The 17,947-nt window shown below is 42.7% G+C and overlaps 2 protein-coding genes across 4 annotated transcripts in view; one reads left to right on the forward strand and one right to left on the reverse strand.

The window, feature by feature from the left end:
* The window catches only part of CYP4B1 (cytochrome P450 family 4 subfamily B member 1), a 64,737-nt gene extending 52,801 nt beyond the window's left edge, over positions 1-11,936 (reverse strand). Inside the window, exon 1 of the mRNA XM_019449403.2 lies at positions 11,779-11,936. Within this exon, the coding sequence (XP_019304948.2) occupies positions 11,779-11,802 (24 nt within the window). The 5' untranslated portion in view covers positions 11,803-11,936. The remainder of the gene's footprint in view (positions 1-11,778) is intronic.
* A 231-nt stretch (positions 11,937-12,167) lies between these two features.
* Positions 12,168-17,947, forward strand: part of EFCAB14 (EF-hand calcium binding domain 14) — a 38,513-nt gene continuing 32,733 nt past the window's right edge. For all 3 annotated transcript variants that reach the window (XM_053895732.1, XM_053895741.1, XM_053895739.1), the window contains exons 1-2: positions 12,168-13,298; positions 14,731-14,879. In XM_053895732.1, coding sequence (XP_053751707.1) covers positions 13,117-13,298; positions 14,731-14,879 — 331 coding nt within the window. In that variant the 5' untranslated portion in view covers positions 12,168-13,116. The remainder of the gene's footprint in view (positions 13,299-14,730; positions 14,880-17,947) is intronic.

The following is a 17,947-nucleotide window of genomic DNA, read 5'->3' on the forward strand; positions in this document are numbered from 1 at the left end:
TTGTAAATTTTCTTCTATGTTATATTAACCACAACCCTCAAATTTTGATATCCTTTGTTCTCTTTTCCTGCCTTTCTTTAGGTAGAGTTTTTGCTTGTTTTTACTATTTCATTATATTTCCACTATTAGCCTATCAGTGATGCATCTTTTCCCTATGCTTTACAATATTTATCTGTAACTTACCACAATCTACCTTCAGACAATATTATATCAATTAATACATATTGAAAGAGACATAATAATATGCTTCTGTCTCCTTCCTATCCTTTGTTGTCATACATTTTACTTCTATATATGTCATAAACACCACAATACAATGTTGTTGGGTTTTTTTTTTTCATTAAACAGTTAATTTCAAATTTTTTTAACTAAGAAAAAAAATCTGTATTTAACTTTCTTGGTGCTCTTCATTCCTTTGTATAGGTCCAAATTTTCAGCTGGTATTATTTTATTTGAACTTAAAGAATTTCCTTTAGCCTTTTTAAAAGTGAAAACTTGTATAAATTCTCTCAGCTTTTGTTTGTCTGAAAATGTCTTTACTTTCCTTCATTTTTGAAGAGTATTTTCACTGATGTATAATTCTAGATTAACATCTTTTTTCCTCATGCTGTTCTTTATTTTCTTATGTTTATTTTTTTTTTTTAATTTTTTTTTTCAACGTTTTTTATTTATTTTTGGGACAGAGAGAGACAGAGCATGAACGGGGGAGGGGCAGAGAGAGAGGGAGACACAGAATCGGAAACAGGCTCCAGGCTCCGAGCCATCAGCCCAGAGCCTGACGCGGGGCTCGAACTCACGGACCGCGAGATCGTGACCTGGCCGAAGTCGGACGCTTAACCGACTGCGCCACCCAGGCGCCCCTTATTTATTTTTAAGAGAGAAAGAGAGAGAGTGCAAGCGGGGGGAGAGGCAGACAGAGGGAGACACAGAATCTGAAGCAGTCTCCAGGCTTCGAACCGTCAGCACAGAGCTGACACGGGGCTCAAACTCACAAACCACGAGATCATGACCTGAGCCAGAGGCTTAAGTGACTGAGCCACCCAGGAGCCCCATCTCATTCTGCTCTTTAAAGAAATTATTCCTTTGTCTTTTGGCTTCCATTGTTCCTAATGAGAAATCTATGATATTTCTTATCTTTATTCCCCTGTATATAATATATATCTTCTTTTATGTCTGCCTCAAATATTTTCTCTTTATCACTAGGTTTTTAGTAAATTTGTTATGATGTGCTTTGGTATGGTTTTCTATGTGTTTATTCTAGAGTTTGTTGAGTTTCTTGGGTCTGTTGTTTATAGCCTTCTTGTTTCAAAAACATTTTGGCTACTAGTTCTTCAAACATTTTTCTGCCTCTATACTTTCTGAGATCCTGGTTATCCACATGTTATATCACTGCAGTGTTCCATAGGTAATGAAGCTCTATTCACTTTTTTTTAAGTCTGGTTTTTTTCTTTTGCTGCTACAGGTTGGATATTTTTAATTACTATGTCTTCAAGGTAACTGGTGTTTTCTTCTTCATTATCTAATCTGTTTTTTAAGTTACACGATGTCATCTTTAGTTCAGATATTGTACTTGTAAACTCTTAAAGTTCCATTTGGTAACTTCCACTTCTTTCCTCATATGTTCATATTTTCATTTAAATCTCAAATTTCTCTCTCTCTCTCTGTATATACATATATATATAATATACATATATATTAGCTACTTCAAAGTCTATTTCTGCTAACTCCATCATCTGTCTTATTTCTGGGTCTATTTCTATAGATTAATTTTCTCCTGGTTATAGGTCATATTTTCCTGCTTCCTTCCATGTCTAATCATTTTATTGAATGTCAGACATTGTGAATGTTCCATTGTTGAGGGTCTGAATTTTGTTTCCTTCCTTTAAAGAATGTTGAAGTTTGTTTAGTTTGGGCAGGAATTTAGGTTACTTGAGGGTCAGTTTTATTCTTTTTAACTTTTATTAAGGTAGCTCTAGAGTACCTTAACTCTGAGACTATGTTAGCTCTACTACTATGACCCTTTTGAGGTCTCCACTGAATACCCAGGTGTTCAACAAATTCCCTCCCCCGTAGCCAGCTGGAATTTTAATGTCTCCCAACCTGGTTCGGCTTATACCTACCCAGTAGTTATTATTTCCCCACACTCATTAAGTTTCACCCTGTGCATGCACAACTTAGGATTTAGACAAAGACTCAATAGAGACCCCTACACAGATTTCTAGAACTTTTTTCTGGGTAGGTCCTTCCTCTAAGGTACTCTACTCCTAGAAACTCTTCTTGAGTTTTCTCTCGCTGCTCTGCCAGAAAGTGCCATCAGGCATAAAGCTAGGGTAATCGTTAGGCTCACCTTGTTTGTTTTCCTTCTTTCATGGATCATAGTCCTGTGCTAGCATTGTCCAATGTCTGAACAGTTGCTTCATATACTTGTCCAATTTTCTAGCTGCTTATTCAGGAGGGAAAGCCCAGTACAATTTACTCAGTCATTTTCCATGTTACTTCGTTGAAACGTTACTTCAAAAAGTTGCAATCACTCCAACGATACTCCCTGTCCTCCTTTCCTGCTTCATTTTTCTCCTTAGTACTCAGCATCCAACACTATCTATTTTTGCATTATTTTGCATTATTTCGAATTATTTCCCTTCATTAAATCCAGGCAGGCAGAGATTTTTTTGTGTATTTTGTTACAGCTGTAACAAGCACAAAGATAAGTTGTAGCTCAGGCACAAAGATAAGTTTTTACAATACATTAAGGACTCAATAAATATATAATAGATGGATGAATAGATGAAGTCTCAAAAACTTTCCTAAATGACATCCCTAACCTTTCTGCATCTTGCATCATGGTGCTGATACACCTTTATTGCTTATGTGTCTGTTTTTCTTCTTCTCTCTCTCTCTTTCACTCTGTGTGTGTGTCTCTGTCTCTTCTTACACACACACACACACACACACACACACACACACACACACACACCCAGGAGTTCTTGAATAACAGGAATATGATTTTGTCTATCTGTGTGTTCCCACCTCCCAACACAGGGCTGGTCACAGGAGAGTTACCATTTATATGAGTGGAAATTGTCCACATCTTAAAAGTGCAGTTTTCTAGAAAACCAGAAGAGGGCAGTACAAGGCCATGCATGTCTTTATTGTGTCCCAGTGCATCTTCTCTAAGTAGGAATTGGTCTCAGAGGGAGCTGGACTTTTCAGTCTTAGGCTTAGACACACAGAGCTAGTGCTATTCTCTCAGAAAAGGACTCAGGAGGGCCCAGGAAGCTTCCCTTAAGTTGTTCTGTCACACGGCTTTGCTGATTCAGCCTCTCCCACCATTTACTCCTTCATCCATAAACACCCAGCCTTGACTGATGAAGCAGACACACACACACACACACACACACACACACAGTTCTTCTTTGCAAAAGAGACTTCCTTTCATGATCCCATCACCTCCTCTCCCAGCCTGTGCTATTTAAGTTTCATGGTTAAAATGGGATTTCTCAAAGGTCTGTTTCCTGGCCTCCCTGTTTACTTAATGCACTTTGCAAACTCCCTTGAAGCTTTTAATACACGCCATTTAAATTTAATCTTTACCACAAGCACTGCCAGGAGGTAAGCTTTGTTAGTTCCAATTTATAGATGAGGAAGCAGGCTCAGAGAGGAAAAGGAACTTGCCTAAGGTCACACAGCTAGTGGGGCGAAAGGGTGAGACCTGCACCCAGATGTGCTAGTCCAGGGCTCCTGTGGTCACTTGCAGCCCCTTCTCCAGCTCAAGCTCCAGGGGAAGAGGGCAAGTGGGCTGGAGGCCACAGTGCATGCTCTTTCTTCTCAGGATTATTGTTCTCATCCCAAAATAAGCTCAGTCACTCCAGACTTGCTTCCCCCCCACTTCCAGTATAAACCTCCTCTGTGGTATTTACCCCCAGGGCCATTTCCTGCTTCCTGGAAACTCTTGCAGGGCAGAACATGGATATTATTGGTGTATTCCAGAGCTTCACACAGCCCCCTGCAAGGGCTCCCTCAGACCAGGGTTGCTGGATGGATAAAGTAACCAAAAAGAAGGACAATGCCTAGAAACTCTTTAGAGTTTCATCTATTTCCCCCATAATTTAATCCAGCAAATAGTCCCTGAGGTCCTCCCAGTACAGGGCCCTGTGCTGGGGGCTAAAGACAGTTGACGGATGGGGAAACTGAGGCTACGACACAGCCGAGGCACAAAAACTTGCAGCAACTGAGAGGAGGCTGGGCCCAGAATAGAAGGAGAATCCCAGTGGGGGCAGCTCTCACCCCTGCCCATGATAATGCTGGGAACCAGTTGCTGTTTCCGGCTGCCTGGGACCCACTGGGAGAGAAACAATTGTTTAGCTTGGAGCCTGGCCCCTTTCCTACCACCCAATCTTTCCCTTTCCCATTGTCCTTAGGCCTCTCATCAGGGTACAGGATACAGCTGCTGGCAAAGCAAGGAAAAGAATGGGAAAAGGGTCGGGGGAAGCAGATGAGGCCATCCCAGGAGAGGACAGACCCTTACTGGTGGTCCCTTCCCAGATGAGCTGCAGACAAAGGCCTCAGGCTGCGGGCTCCCTGGGTGAACAAGTTGGGCTTCAGAGGCAAACAGATCCAGATTCAGGCCCCAGCATCTGCCCCTGACGTGCAGTGCCTCTTTTTCTGAGCATCGATTTCCTTCTCAGTTAGCGTATGGTAAGGTGCTTGCCTAGTGAGGATTGGCTTATTGTGGTGAGGATTAACACCAAAATGCCTGATATCTAAGTATTTCTAAATGTTTGTTTATCTTCCCTCCCCCCACTTTGACCATCGCAAACCACCAAGAAATATGATGATGGCAGAGAGGCTTCTTATAGCAGATGGAAGCAGCACATTCGATTAGGTAAATGACGATGTGTTACCAAGTCATCATTAAAATCAAATTTTAGGGGCACCTGAGTGGCTCAGTTGGTTAAGCGTCCAACTTAGGCTCAGGTCATGATCTCACAGTTTGTGGGTTCGAGCCCCATATTGGGGTCTGTACTGACAGCTCAGAGCCTGGAGCCTGTTTCAGATTCTGTGTCTCTGTCTCTCCCAGCCCCTCCCCGCTCGTTCTCCCTCTCTCTCTCTCTCAAGAATAAACAAACATTAAAAAGTTTTTAATCAAAATTTAAAATCTGTAGTAAATCACATTTAATAATTAATAATGACATTAATGGAATAGCTGACATTTATTGAGACATTTATTGACATTTCCTATGGGATAGGCACATTACGTGTTCACAGCTACCCTGTAAGCTGGGTATTATCAGGGCCAGCTTCATGGATGTGTGAGTAGTGCAGTTACACAGAGCCCTCCACTCAGAAGGGCAGTCCATAACTGGGGTTTAATGCTCTGTGGCTACCATCTTATAATTCTTAATAATTTTAACTTTGAATTTGTGTTTTGTAAGTGAAGTCCAATGAAATAATGGAGCACACTCTGGGGACTTGGAAACTCAGCTGACACATAGCTCTGCCTTTCATTGTCTCCCCGCCTCACCCTCCCCAGAATGGGTTCTTGGCTGCCTGCTCCCTGGCCTCTGTCCCAGGCAGGGGCTTGGATTCAGGCATAGGGAAAATTGGGTTGAGGATGCCTGCCAAGTCATGAGGCAGGGCCCCATACCCCTGTGAGTATCCCCATGCCCAAAGGACTGCAACTTTAAATAGTGAATAATAAACAGGTTGAGTGCAAAATCACAGAAGCAAGAAAAAAGGCTTTTTTTCCTGCTTTTTGAACAAGGAGCCCTGCATTTTCATTTGCACTGGGCCCCCCAAATTATGTAGTTGGTCTTGGGTACTATTACTACCACCATTTCACAAAAGTAGAGGCTCACAGAGGCTCAGTAATTCCCCTGAGATCACACAGCTACCAAGTGGCAGAGTTCAGGCACGGACTTGGATCCCAGAGGAAAGGATTCATCTGAGATCTCAAAGAACCACAACCCAAGAATTAGAAGCCCTGGATCTGATTTCTGACCATGATGTTGGGCAAGTTTGCCCCCACTCTGTGCCTCAGTTTTCCCAAGTGATAGTGCTCTGTGGAATTTTCCCAAGGTAGCAGAGGGTCTCAAGATTTGGCTTTCCACCTATACAGGTTGAGATTTTGAGCATGGGAATGTCATCTCTGCCCACCTTCCCCACAGAGATGCTAGGAGGATTTAGTAGGCATCACTTGTCCTATGTGACACTTCACAGCATATAAAGCACTTTCATGCCACTCCCTCCCCAGAAAGCTGGGCAAGGAATATTCTTATTACCAGTTTACAGACAGGGAAGTTGAAGCATCAGACCCACAGAGTGATTTAGTCAAGTTCACACTGCATTTTAGACAAGGTTTGGAAGGGTTATAAGGGTTCCACAGATATATGAACATCCCCAAATGAAAAGATGGGTCACAACATTGGTGAGTCTGGTGTGGGAGCACACCATAGGCTTCTCAGTGCAGGAATACTTGCTCTGAGAAGGTTGGCTTCACCTCTGGTCTTAACAGTCCCAGGTATGAAGGAGGAGGCCAGAGAGGCACCAAGAGCTCCTGAGAGAAGACACCTGACCAGCAACTTTCAAAGGTCCTCGGAATCCTTTGGGATGTTTACCCAACACAGGAGGGCTGTTATCCACAGATCAACAGACAAACAGACAGACAGAGGGGCTAAATGACAGACTGAGCAGAAGTATCCCCTTAGCTCTCAGCTCCACTCCTCAAGTCTCCCCACCCATGACTAGCCCACTGGCCAGTCCTGGGATAGGGCCCCATCTGCAGAGAGGGCAGAGTCTGGCTGACCGGAAGTCATTGCAGCTAGGTCATGCATCCTCAGCCCAGCACCACTCCCCTGGATTTCTCAGTCCCTGGTTCCCTGGGTGACGATGTGACATCTACAACACAAGAGGGCCATGGGAAGGGCTGTCCTAAGCTAGCCACCAGTCTTGCCTGGGGACTCTCATGACCCCAGAATGTGTTTGTGAAATGCCTCCTGAAGTCAGGACCCTTTCCTGCCTGTCCCCAGACCTTCAGGAAGGTGCTAGTGCAGAGTTGTCCAATAAAACTTCCTATAGAGATGGAAATGTTCTATGCTGCCCAATAGCCACTAGCCACATATGGCTATGGGACACAGTGGCCAGTGAGACTAAGAAACTAACTTAAACTTTTTATTTAATTTTAATTAAGTTAAATGTCAACTTTAAATTGCCATGTGTAGCTAGTGGCTACCATACTGAGCAGCGCAGTTCTAGAAAAAAAAGGAGATAATAAAAACAGAATAACTGCACCATAATTGGGGCTTCAAAAGCCCTTTCACAAGCACCTTATCCGGGCTAGACAAATGAGAGGAGAGTAGTATCTTAACTGTCCTGTGAAACAAATGTTAATCCCCATTTTGCAGAGGAGAAAACTAAGGCTCAGAGAATTTTTTTAATGTTTATTTATTTATTTTTGACAGAGAGAGTGTGTGTGCAGGAGGAGCAGAGAGACAGGAAGACAGAGAATCCCAAGCAGGCTCCGTGCTGTCAGCACAGACCCCAAGGCGGGGCTTGAAGCCATGAACCATGAGATAGTGACTGAGCCAAAACCAAGAGCCCAACGCTCAACCAACTGAAAGCTCAGAGAATTTAAATGGCTTCCGTGTTGACAGAGCTAGTACTACAAGCATGACTTCATCCCATATCTCTTGATTCCAAAACTCTATTAGTACCTGTATTCAACCCTCCCCCCTTCTGTAAACATTACATATTTATTGGCTCATTATTATTAGATGCCTAGCTCTGGGCTAGACACATACAGACAAATAAGAGACAGGCCTAGGCTTTGGAGGGGGTATCCCAGACAAAGATGAAAAATTACCACAATAATATGGGGGTATAAAAATTACTTCAAGTGACTTTTTTCCAAGTGGTTCAAAGCACTTTGCTTTAAAAACCACCTACACTTGATAGCTTTCGGATTTATATTTCAGGCCCCAGCCTCTGCCCAGAACTCCAGATGAATACAGACATACTTCATCTTATTGTGTTTTGTTTTATTGCACTTCGCAGATAAGTGCATTTTTTTTTTTAAATTGAAGGTTTGTGGCAACCGCGGGTCAAGCAAGTCTACTAGCGCCATTTTCCCCACAGCATTTGTTTACTTCGTGTCTCTGCATCACACTTAGGTGATCCTCACAATATTTCAAACTTTGTCATTATTATATTTGTTATGGTGATCCATGATCGGTGAGTATAATCACTGAAAGCTCAGATGATGGTTAACATTTTTTTTTTGCAATAAAGTATTTTTAATCAAAGTATAGACTGTTTAGACATAATGCTATTGCGCACTTAGTAGATGACAGTATAGTGTAAACATAACTTTCATTTATTTATTAATTTTTTTTTTATTTCTTTTTGAGAGAGAGAGAGAGAGAGATAACACGAGCGGGGAAGGGGCAGAGAGAGGGAGACAGAGAATCCCATGCAGGTTCTGCGCCATCAGAACACAGCTCAATGTGGGGCCTAAACTCACGAACTGTGAGATCATGACCTGAGCCGAGGTCAGGCACTCAACTGACTGAGCCACCCAGGTGCTTTTTAAATCTTGTATCACTTTGGTTTAATGGGTAACTAAATATTGTATCACAGTGATCTGTGATTGTATTTTATCAAATAATAATTTGTCTTTTGACATTTGTAACAAACTTCCCCAGATGAAATTCTGAATCAATTAGTAAGAGAAATGTTAATTTCTTTGGTCATTTGAGATGTTAAATTACATGGGAAGCATGGTCAAATAAGAAGCGATGCTGAACTTTCTTTAGCTTATACTTATATATGTTAATATAAGTGTTCCAGAGATTGTATGAAATTCCTAAAAATCCGATGTGTTCTGGTATAACCTTATCAGCCATGATTTTTAAATGTATGTCACAAAAAGAACCAAATTTAGTTGTCAATTTCATCATTGTCTTTGTATGTGTATGTGAACTCTTACCAGATCTTTTAAACTCTTTTGTAACTTATAGACTGTTATTGTTTCACTTTGATGCTTTTGCAAAAGTATTCCTGCAAAAGTGCTTCATCTTCAAAGAGATAAATGGAAAAAACCTTGACAAGTATTCTAAAATTCAGGTTTCTGGTATCGTTAAGATCAGAACATCACATAAAGTAAGAATTTCTAAAGCTCCAATGGAAAGCTGATTGATTCATAAAGCTGCTAACTCAAGATGAAGCAAAAGTTAGGGATTAATTGCCTAACACTGAAGGAACTGATGAGATGATTGTAATTTTTATTCCATTTAAAACATTGCTAGTAAAAAAAAAAAACAAAAACATTGCTAGTTCTTTAATGCTTTGTTCTCCAGATTTAAAGAACCCCTTTTTCTCCTCTCTTTCATGCTATCTGTAACTTATAGCAATTTGGTAAAATGTCTTTGTGACCAAGGTTAAAACATTTATCTTTTTCTCCCTACCTGATCCCTCCTGTATTCAGAAACTCCTATTAAATATTCTTGTTTTTATGATAATATATGTATTTGCATAAGTTCAATAAGAATCTGTTCTCCTTGTAACAGGACACAATTGGACAAGTCATTGGCTTGGCTTCCTAGCCTCAAGAAGCTTTGGAAAGTGCAATCTGAGAGAAGTTCTAGCAAAGCAGATTTTAAAGAGCCTATATGGTCAGTCACTATTCTTGCTGTACTTATGCAAATAATCAGGCCCCGTTTATTGAAACTACTTAATTTATAAACAAACTAGTCTTATTGTGGTTATCTTTGACAGAAATGGGGATAATTATACAGAATCATAACCTCAAACTGAGAAGCAGTATTTGTAATTTGCTTGAACTATTAACCTTTGTTTTTATTCTGTTTCCATAGAAATCCCTCTCATTAAACTACCTGATTGCTCACATCAAATAGAAGCCAATTTAGCCAACACTGGTTTCTGACCTACAACCTCCTCAAGTTCAGCCTGTTCTAACTAATCATGCTAATACATGATGTGATGCCTATGTAAATAAATAACTCATAAAAAATTGAAACCCAATTGCACATTATTCAAAAAATATAGATTGACTTAGGTAAAACATGAATCTGATTATAACCCATTTGAGTTATTTACTTGGTTAAATCTTGGCCCCTGGGAATCTCTGCTCTGGAAAATTTCTCAGTCCTTGGTTATTGTTTTCTTTACAGTCATCGCATTAACCTCTCCAGCATGTTGCATACTCTGGAGGGTTTTAAATGCCTGTCAGCAGCCAGTCATATGCCAAATGGTAGCCATCAGGATCAGACAACTGAATGAAATCAGCAATAGCCACATAAATGATGAAGATGGTAACTAATGGCCCTCCTGCCTGATGACTCAACTACTGGGAACATAGAATGTGTGATTCTGCGGCCTGACTACATCAATGTAGTAACCAAGAATAATGCTATATTGGTTGGTCATACCTTCAGCGTGCTGAGACAATGACCAACATGGGGGGAAGAGGGATTATTAAAATCAAAAACAAATGGAGACCAGCCTTGAAAACTCCCTGAGCAGACAAAGCCAGTTTAATCATACAAATAAAGCTTAATTTAGCTTTAAGTTTGCAAGGCTAACTTGACCTGGGTTGCTTGTGCCCCTGGAAATCATAAGCAAAACTTAAATTGCTTCCAAGGTTAATGTGAGGTAACCACTGGCCAATTCCCTATCATTTAAGAAAATTCTAATATTTACAACCAATCACTGTGAAGTCACTGCTTTGTTACTATACAAGCTTCTTTTTTTTTTTTTTAATGTTTATTATTTTCTAGAGAGTGAGAGAGGGAGCTGGGGAGGGGCAGAGAGAGAGGGAGACAGGATCCAAAGCGAACTCTGCCCTGAGAACAGTGAGCCCAATGTGGGGGTCGAACTCACAAACTCTGAGATCCTGACCTGAGCCGAAGTTGGATGCTTAGCCCACTGAGCCAGATGCCCCTATACAAGCTTTTTTATAATGATATACCCTTGAGCCTAATTCCAAGTTTTGGTTTGATTGCTCCCAGTTTGCAAACTGTCTTTAAGTAGTGTATGTACAATACAGTTTTACTAATTACTACTTCTATGATCCATTGATTTAACTTCTGTTATTTCTGAAATTTTGACACAGTTTTAAGCACCAATCGTTTCCCAAAGTCTTCATCATGGTCCATAAAGCCCTACAAGATCTAGCCCCTGACGCTGCCTGCCCTCATTTCCTACCAATCTCCTCTTTGTTCTTCAGGTTCAGCCACACCAGATCTTCCAGGTCACTCCTTCCTCAAGGCCATCGCACAACTCCCCACCTGTCTTCCTCCCAGTATCTAACCAAAGGCGCCCTCCCTTATCATGAGCCACTCCCTATCCCCTTATCACATTTCAGTTTTCCTCATAACATTTGTCACCTCCTGACATTTAATATACTTGCCCGTTGTTACTCTCCTCCCACTAGAATATAAGCTGCAGAAATAGAGTTGGCAGATAAAATACAGGACATCCAGTTAAATTTGAATTTCAGAGTTAAAAAAAAGATTGACTTTCCAGTATGAAGACGTCTCAGACATTGCATGGGATATACTTATACACTGAAAAAAAATCGTTGTTTATCTGAAATTCAAGTTTTCCTGATGTGCTGTTTTTGTTAAATCTGGCAACCCTACGCAGAAAAGCAGGTGGTTATTTAGCTCATCGCTGTGTCCCCAGCGCTAGAGCTGCTCCTGACAAGTAGTAAGCTCTCAGAAAATATTTATACAATGAAAGAATGTGTTCAACCGGGTCACTAACCTGTAACACGCCTAAACTTTTCATAAACAGCAACCGAGTCAGGGGGGCGGAGTCTCTAGACTGTGTTAGCCCAGATCACAACCGGGGGTCAGGTGGCTGGTGCATTTTACAAGCAGGTCGAGCAGCTGGGTATTTTGCCGGCCTCACCCTAGCACCTGGCGAAAGAAAACTCCGCCCCGGACAAGTGAACCGGCTGGTCCCAGGTGGCCCTCCTGGGGGCGGGGCCTCCCCAAACTGCCGGCGGGACCCAGCCCTCGCCGAAGCCAGGGCCCCTTTAACGCCCCGCTTCCCACCACCGCTCGCGTCCTCGTGTGACGTCACCCGGCTGACGGCCAATGGAAGCGTGGCTTACTGGCAGGCGGCGCCGGCTGCTGTGCCAAAGGGGAAGTGAGCTGGGGCTGGAGCGATGGCCCGGGTTTGGAGCCCGCGGCCGCCGCCGCCGCCGCCACCGCCACCGCCAGCACGTTTGGAGCAGCTGCGGCTGCAACCGGAGCGGGGGCCGGAGTCGCGGCTGGAGTGGAAGCGGCGCGTGTGAGTTGCCGAGAGTCGCCCTTGCCGAACACCTCAAACTCTGGGCGGGAGCGCTTCAGGTGGGCTGAGCCGCCGTCGCCCTTCTTTCTGCACCGCGCCACGCCGCTGGCCCAGACAGGAGGGTTGGGGTCTCCCAGGTGAAGGACTGGCGCTTGGCAGGCTTAGCCCTCCGAGCCGGGTTCTAGGCCTTCCTCAGTCTCGGGCTCCTTTCAAACTCAGGGCGGAGGCCGAAGGACCGTGATCACCCCGACCCGGGCATTTTCTTGGCGCCTAGGCTGTGTCGGGGCTGCGAGCCCCCTCTTGCTGCCACCTCTCCAGCTAGAGAGCGACTAGCGCATTCCCACTGTCTAGCTCTGCACCTCCCCCTCTCCTCTCATTCAAGAACAAGTTTCTTTTCGCTCTCAGTTGGAAGTCCTGCCCTGGAAGGCCAAAACACCCATCTGTGTGCCCTTCCCCAGTTCCTGGAGCACAGTTAGAAATATCTACTTATTGGGAGATAGAGGTTGCTCCCCTATCCACCCTCTTATCTAATTGAAACTCCATGCCCAGAGCCTTACCCATTTTGATCACCAGCTCCCTGGCCATCTCTATGTGACTTCCCCCACCCATCTGAGTTCCACTTTCCTCTGGGCTCCAATCTCTAGCCCCCAGCGGATCTGGTCAGTCCCACCCCTGGGTGGGAGTGACCCAGGGCTCTGGCCCAGATTTCCCACCCTGGAAGGCAGCTCCAAGGCAGCGAGAGAATTGGGCGTCGGGTACGAACCTGGCAGCTCAGGAGTGGGTGCTCCACTCACCCCACACAAGAAGATGAAGAAGCGCAAAGAGCTCAATGCATTGATTGGTTTGGCTGGGGACAGTCGGAGAAAGAAGCCCAAGAAAGGCTCAGGCCACCGCCTTCTTCGCACTGAGCCTCCTGACTCAGACTCTGAATCCAGCTCTGAGGAGGAAGAAGAATTCGGTTTAGTTGGAAATCGCTCTCGTTTCGTCAAGTGAGTGATGCAGTGGTGAGGGGTGGGGTGGGGAAAAGGCATTTCCTTATATTACCAAAGGGGAAAATTGAAAGGAAGGAGAAGGGTGTTCTTACAAAGCAAAAAGGGTGTAGACCTTGGACAGCAAACAGGAAGAAAAGATGTTAGGGAGAAGATGAGCTCAGGTTCTGAATGAAGAAGTTAGAGATCTGTCTGTAAGTGTATAAAGAATTCAGAATCCAGGGTGGAAGTATGGACTTGGGGAATGTACCAAGAGCCCAGAGAGAGCAAGTTGGGAGTGGCAGAAAAGCTAAGAATAGGTACATGGGAGCAAAGAAGCTTTGGGAAGTAGACCTTTTTTAAAAAGTGTAGTAAAGACAGGAACTTTAAGGCTGAAGATTATTTTTCACACTCTTGATGAGTCTGAACCTTGATGGTGGGAGGATATGGTGAGGAACATACAAAGTGTGACACTTGAGAGTATGTGGAGAGTGGGAGACAAAAAGATGAGGCAACTTTTTTCCAAACCACTTTGAGATGGTGCAGCCACTAGGCAAATCCAAATGAGCTTTGAGAACATTGGGAATTGGGCCCAGGATGGAAAAAGGCTAAAGGGAACCTCGAAGGTGCCCTGGGACCCTCCCAAGAGAGCACACTCAAAGAATATTCTGCTGAGGATGTGGAAGCTAGAGCTAGGCAGAAGGTTGGAGTGCTAAAAGAGATAAATCCTTTGAGGTTTTTTTGTTTGTTTAGAGTGTCTTTGTCCTTTTATTTTGTTAAAGGAAGAGTTTGGTTTCTAATGAGCTTTGTCAAATTAAGCAGTTAAAAGCAGTCTCGGATTTGGGATATGGAAAGATGATGAATAGTTCTACTGGAATAGTTGCCCTGATGAGTTACTTTAGACCTTGAGTGCTGGTTGAAGTTTGGTGTGAAATCTAACCCTTTTCCATGTTTCCTGCCTTCTGAGCCGATAAGCTAGAGTGTTCCAGGTGTCCACTTAAACCTACGGGCTCCTATTTCTTCTGTTTGCACTAAAACTTGCTCAAAAGTCTATGAAGTTTCAATAATAGGAAATAGGGTCCCCTGGAGGGAATATGTGTTGGAGAGCCAGAAATAGGGAAATTGTAGTGCTGTAATGGAATTGCAGAGATCTGGTCTTTACACTTTCCTAACACGAGTGTATCTCCAAAGACCTGAATCCATGATGATGACTGTGGGCTGCCGTGCCCACAGGATCTCTTTCTGTGTCATGTGAAGTTTGAAACCTTTGTATCCAAAAGATGAACTCTTCATAAGGTCTTAATTAGTCACCTTCAACCCGCTGTTCAGATTTACGTGTGTTACCCAATGTTCCCTGGTAAACAACTATATGGCAACACATGCATGCTATTTCTAATATAGCTGTACTCATAATCATTTTTGTACTCCTGATTGAATCTGTTCTTACGATCAGGGGAGACTACTTACGATGCTGCAAGATCTGTTATCCCCTCTGTGCTTTTGTCATCCTTGCCGCCTGTGTTGTGGCCTGCGTTGGGTTGGTGTGGATGCAAGTTGCCCTGAAGGAGGATCTGGATGCCCTCAAGGAAAAATTTAGAACAAGTAAGTGGTCGCCTTTTTCAGAGTATTATCTTATTTCCAGGTCTAGGTCCACAGAGTGGAATTAAGAGTTTGCCCAATTATATATTCCTTCCAGCCTTCTTACACTTTTTCTTAGCTGTCAGCTTGAATGTGAAAATAGCTGTTTGTATTTTTGAAACCCACAAACAAAAAGTTATGCTTATGTACCATCATGAAAAATAGCATCTGAAATCATGGCATTGCAGTCAACACTTAAGGTGCAGAAAGGAAGTGCTAAAGTCCAGGAGTCTAGAACCTTGGTGAACCTCAGCCTGTTGCCACTTATACTTCCCCAAAGATGAAGTGGCAGTAGCCACACTGGGCTATTTCCTTCCTCCTCACAGGGCCATTTGAGAAAGAATGTGGGAATGTCTGTCAGTTTCCTCCTTAAGAAACACCATATGGAAACAGGAATGGGCAATAATAATAGCATTTATTGAGTGCCTACTGTGTACCAAGTCACAAATAAATATTTGTCTCATGAATGAGACAACCGTTTAAGAAACTTTTTTTAAGTTCAAGAGTTTTATATATTTTAAATTATAAAGTTATATTTTGCCATGTCCGAGGTACTTTATTTGAAAGGTGTATTTGCATAGTAGCTTCCACCAGATTTAACCTAAGTATCTTCCTTCAGCAACACTGAGATCTTTAGTTCTAGGATTCAGGAGTTAATTTTCTAAGCTAAAGAACCAGTTTCAAGTTAATCCCAAATGCCTTAACCCTAGCAGTATTAGCACATGGGGTAACTGACCACTAGGCTTTCTCAAGGTTTTAACAAAATCTGGCTCCAGAACTGGAATTAGAGCTGTGTCCCTTCTTCCCATCTCCGTCCTTCGGAGATCACAACCTTCAGGCTTTCCCTCACCCCACCCTCTGTTTGCTGCCTGCAGTTATTCAAGTTCTGAACCTGACCTAGAGGCAGCTAATCCTTAGTTACTGTGATAGTAAAGTTCTTAGTGATGTTGCTTGAAAAAAATGTTGAAATACTAATTTTGCTTTTCTTCTGATTCAGGGAATGGAACTGGGTAAACCACAGTTCTCTGCCAGAATCATCTTGACCTATATGTTTAATCAACTGGTGGAATCAGAGTACAGTATAAGAAAAAATGAGATTTGTATTCTAATTAATTTCCTTCCTTAATGGCTGTCCATACCAGTATTACAAAGTGTTTTTAAGGCCAGTGTTGTCTTTGTAAGCCAGTAATCATAACTTGGAAATGAGGTTCTCAGAAACAATGTTTAACTATATATAACCACTAAAGACACCTGCCTGTGCCCTCATCTCTATATAATTAATTGGGCCACCTAGGTTTGTGCTATAGTTTGTTTTGATCACGTATAGCAATCATTTATTTATATGTTTCAAAACATTGCTCACTTCTACCCTCCAGGGATTCCTTTCTCTGACTGCTCTGTGCTTTTGTTTACAGGACACCCATGTAATTTATACCTTAGCTGAGCTTTTCAGGGAATTTCTTTTTTTAGAAATGTATATTTGAAGTGTATACACATAATTGACCTGGCAATCAATCAGTCAGCAAATATTTGTTGAACACTTGTTAATATCAATCCCTGGAAATACTACATTCAGGAGATGCCAGGAATTGTACCCTGAACTATGAGACCTGCTTTCTACCATTGAGCAACAGTCCCCTGGGACCCTGACTACATTTGTCAGCCAGCTGAGTGAAGCAGATTTGGAATTGTCAGTCCAGCTGCTTTGTTGTCTTTGGTTTTCTGCAATAGAAATGCCAGCTCTGTAGGGGTGTCTGGGTGGCTCAGTCGGTTAAGTGTCCGACTTCGGCTTAGGTCATGATCTCATGATTCATGGGTTCAAGCCCTGTGTTGGGCTCTATGCTGACAGCCCAGAGCCTGGAGCCTCCTTCGGATTCTGTGTCTCCCTCTCTCTCTGCCCCTCCCATGCTCATGCTCTGTCTCTCTCTCTTTCTCAATAATAACATTTAAAAAAATTAAAAATTAAAAAAAAGAAATGTCAGCCCTGTAATGTCTAAAGCAGGACTTCTAGGGGGTAGATCACGGGGCATAGTCAGTAGGCTGAACCATCGTGGACCACTGGCCTCAGAGGTGTTTTTTTTTTAAACCATTATCTTGAGTAAATGAGGTCAGTCATGTTAAGCTTAAATAGTCTTTCTTTGAATTACATTTCTACTTTAAATATATTTCAAGAAATTTATTTCTTGTTTTTCAAGAGGACCCTGGAAACCACTGATTTAATTAAGACCACCTGCTGGTCTGGCTTTACTAGCTTTTTGGGAAACTCAGAGCTCTTGTTCTTTATTTCAATAACTTTTCAAAGACATTTGTCAGGAAAGGAGGCGGGATTGCTGAAATATCTGAAATAGAAAGCAAATCCGATAGACTTGGTATTTTTCCTTGTGGTCCAAGAGTAACATGATACTGAAGCTAAAGGTACTAACTGGCCTTGAAACTCAGCTCAGTATTCTTTCCAGACCCAGGTACTTCAGAAGACCTCCACAGTTATTCTAAGGAAGGTTCCGTTCTCAACCATCCCTCCCTGTCATTCAACAATGAAACACTAGAGTAGAGAAAAAGAATTTGGAAAAGAAGGAAAATATTAATAAATTAGGCCATCTCTTCAGTCACACAGGCAGAGTAGCAGTTTGGTCATTTAGTACAGAACTTAAAAGTGTTCTTGTGGTGATGAAGGCTTTAGGAGGTAAGTGTCTGACAGCTGGAGTATTCTAGAGAGAGTACTGGCCCTAAGAGCAGATTTGACTGATGAATCCTGGGTTGCTCATTGCTAGCTGTAAAACTTAGATAAGTCACTTATTCTTTCTGAGCCATGATTTTCTCATCCATAGAACACAAAGACCTATTTATGCTACCAAAGCACTTTGGGCATCTCTCTGTCATAACATCTGTCACATTGCATAGTAACTCTGTGACAACACCTTGCTCCCCCGTAGGCTGAAAGCTTCAGGGTCTTCTGTATGCACTAGTGCTGCGTGCAGGACTGGGTACATGGTAGAGACTCCATAACGAGTTTGAATGATTACACAAAAGTT

The sequence above is a fragment of the Panthera pardus genome, unplaced genomic scaffold (assembly GCF_024362965.1).
Source record: "Panthera pardus isolate Hobbes unplaced genomic scaffold, ASM2436296v1 HiC_scaffold_11, whole genome shotgun sequence".
NCBI classification, from domain to species: Eukaryota; Metazoa; Chordata; class Mammalia; order Carnivora; family Felidae; genus Panthera; species Panthera pardus.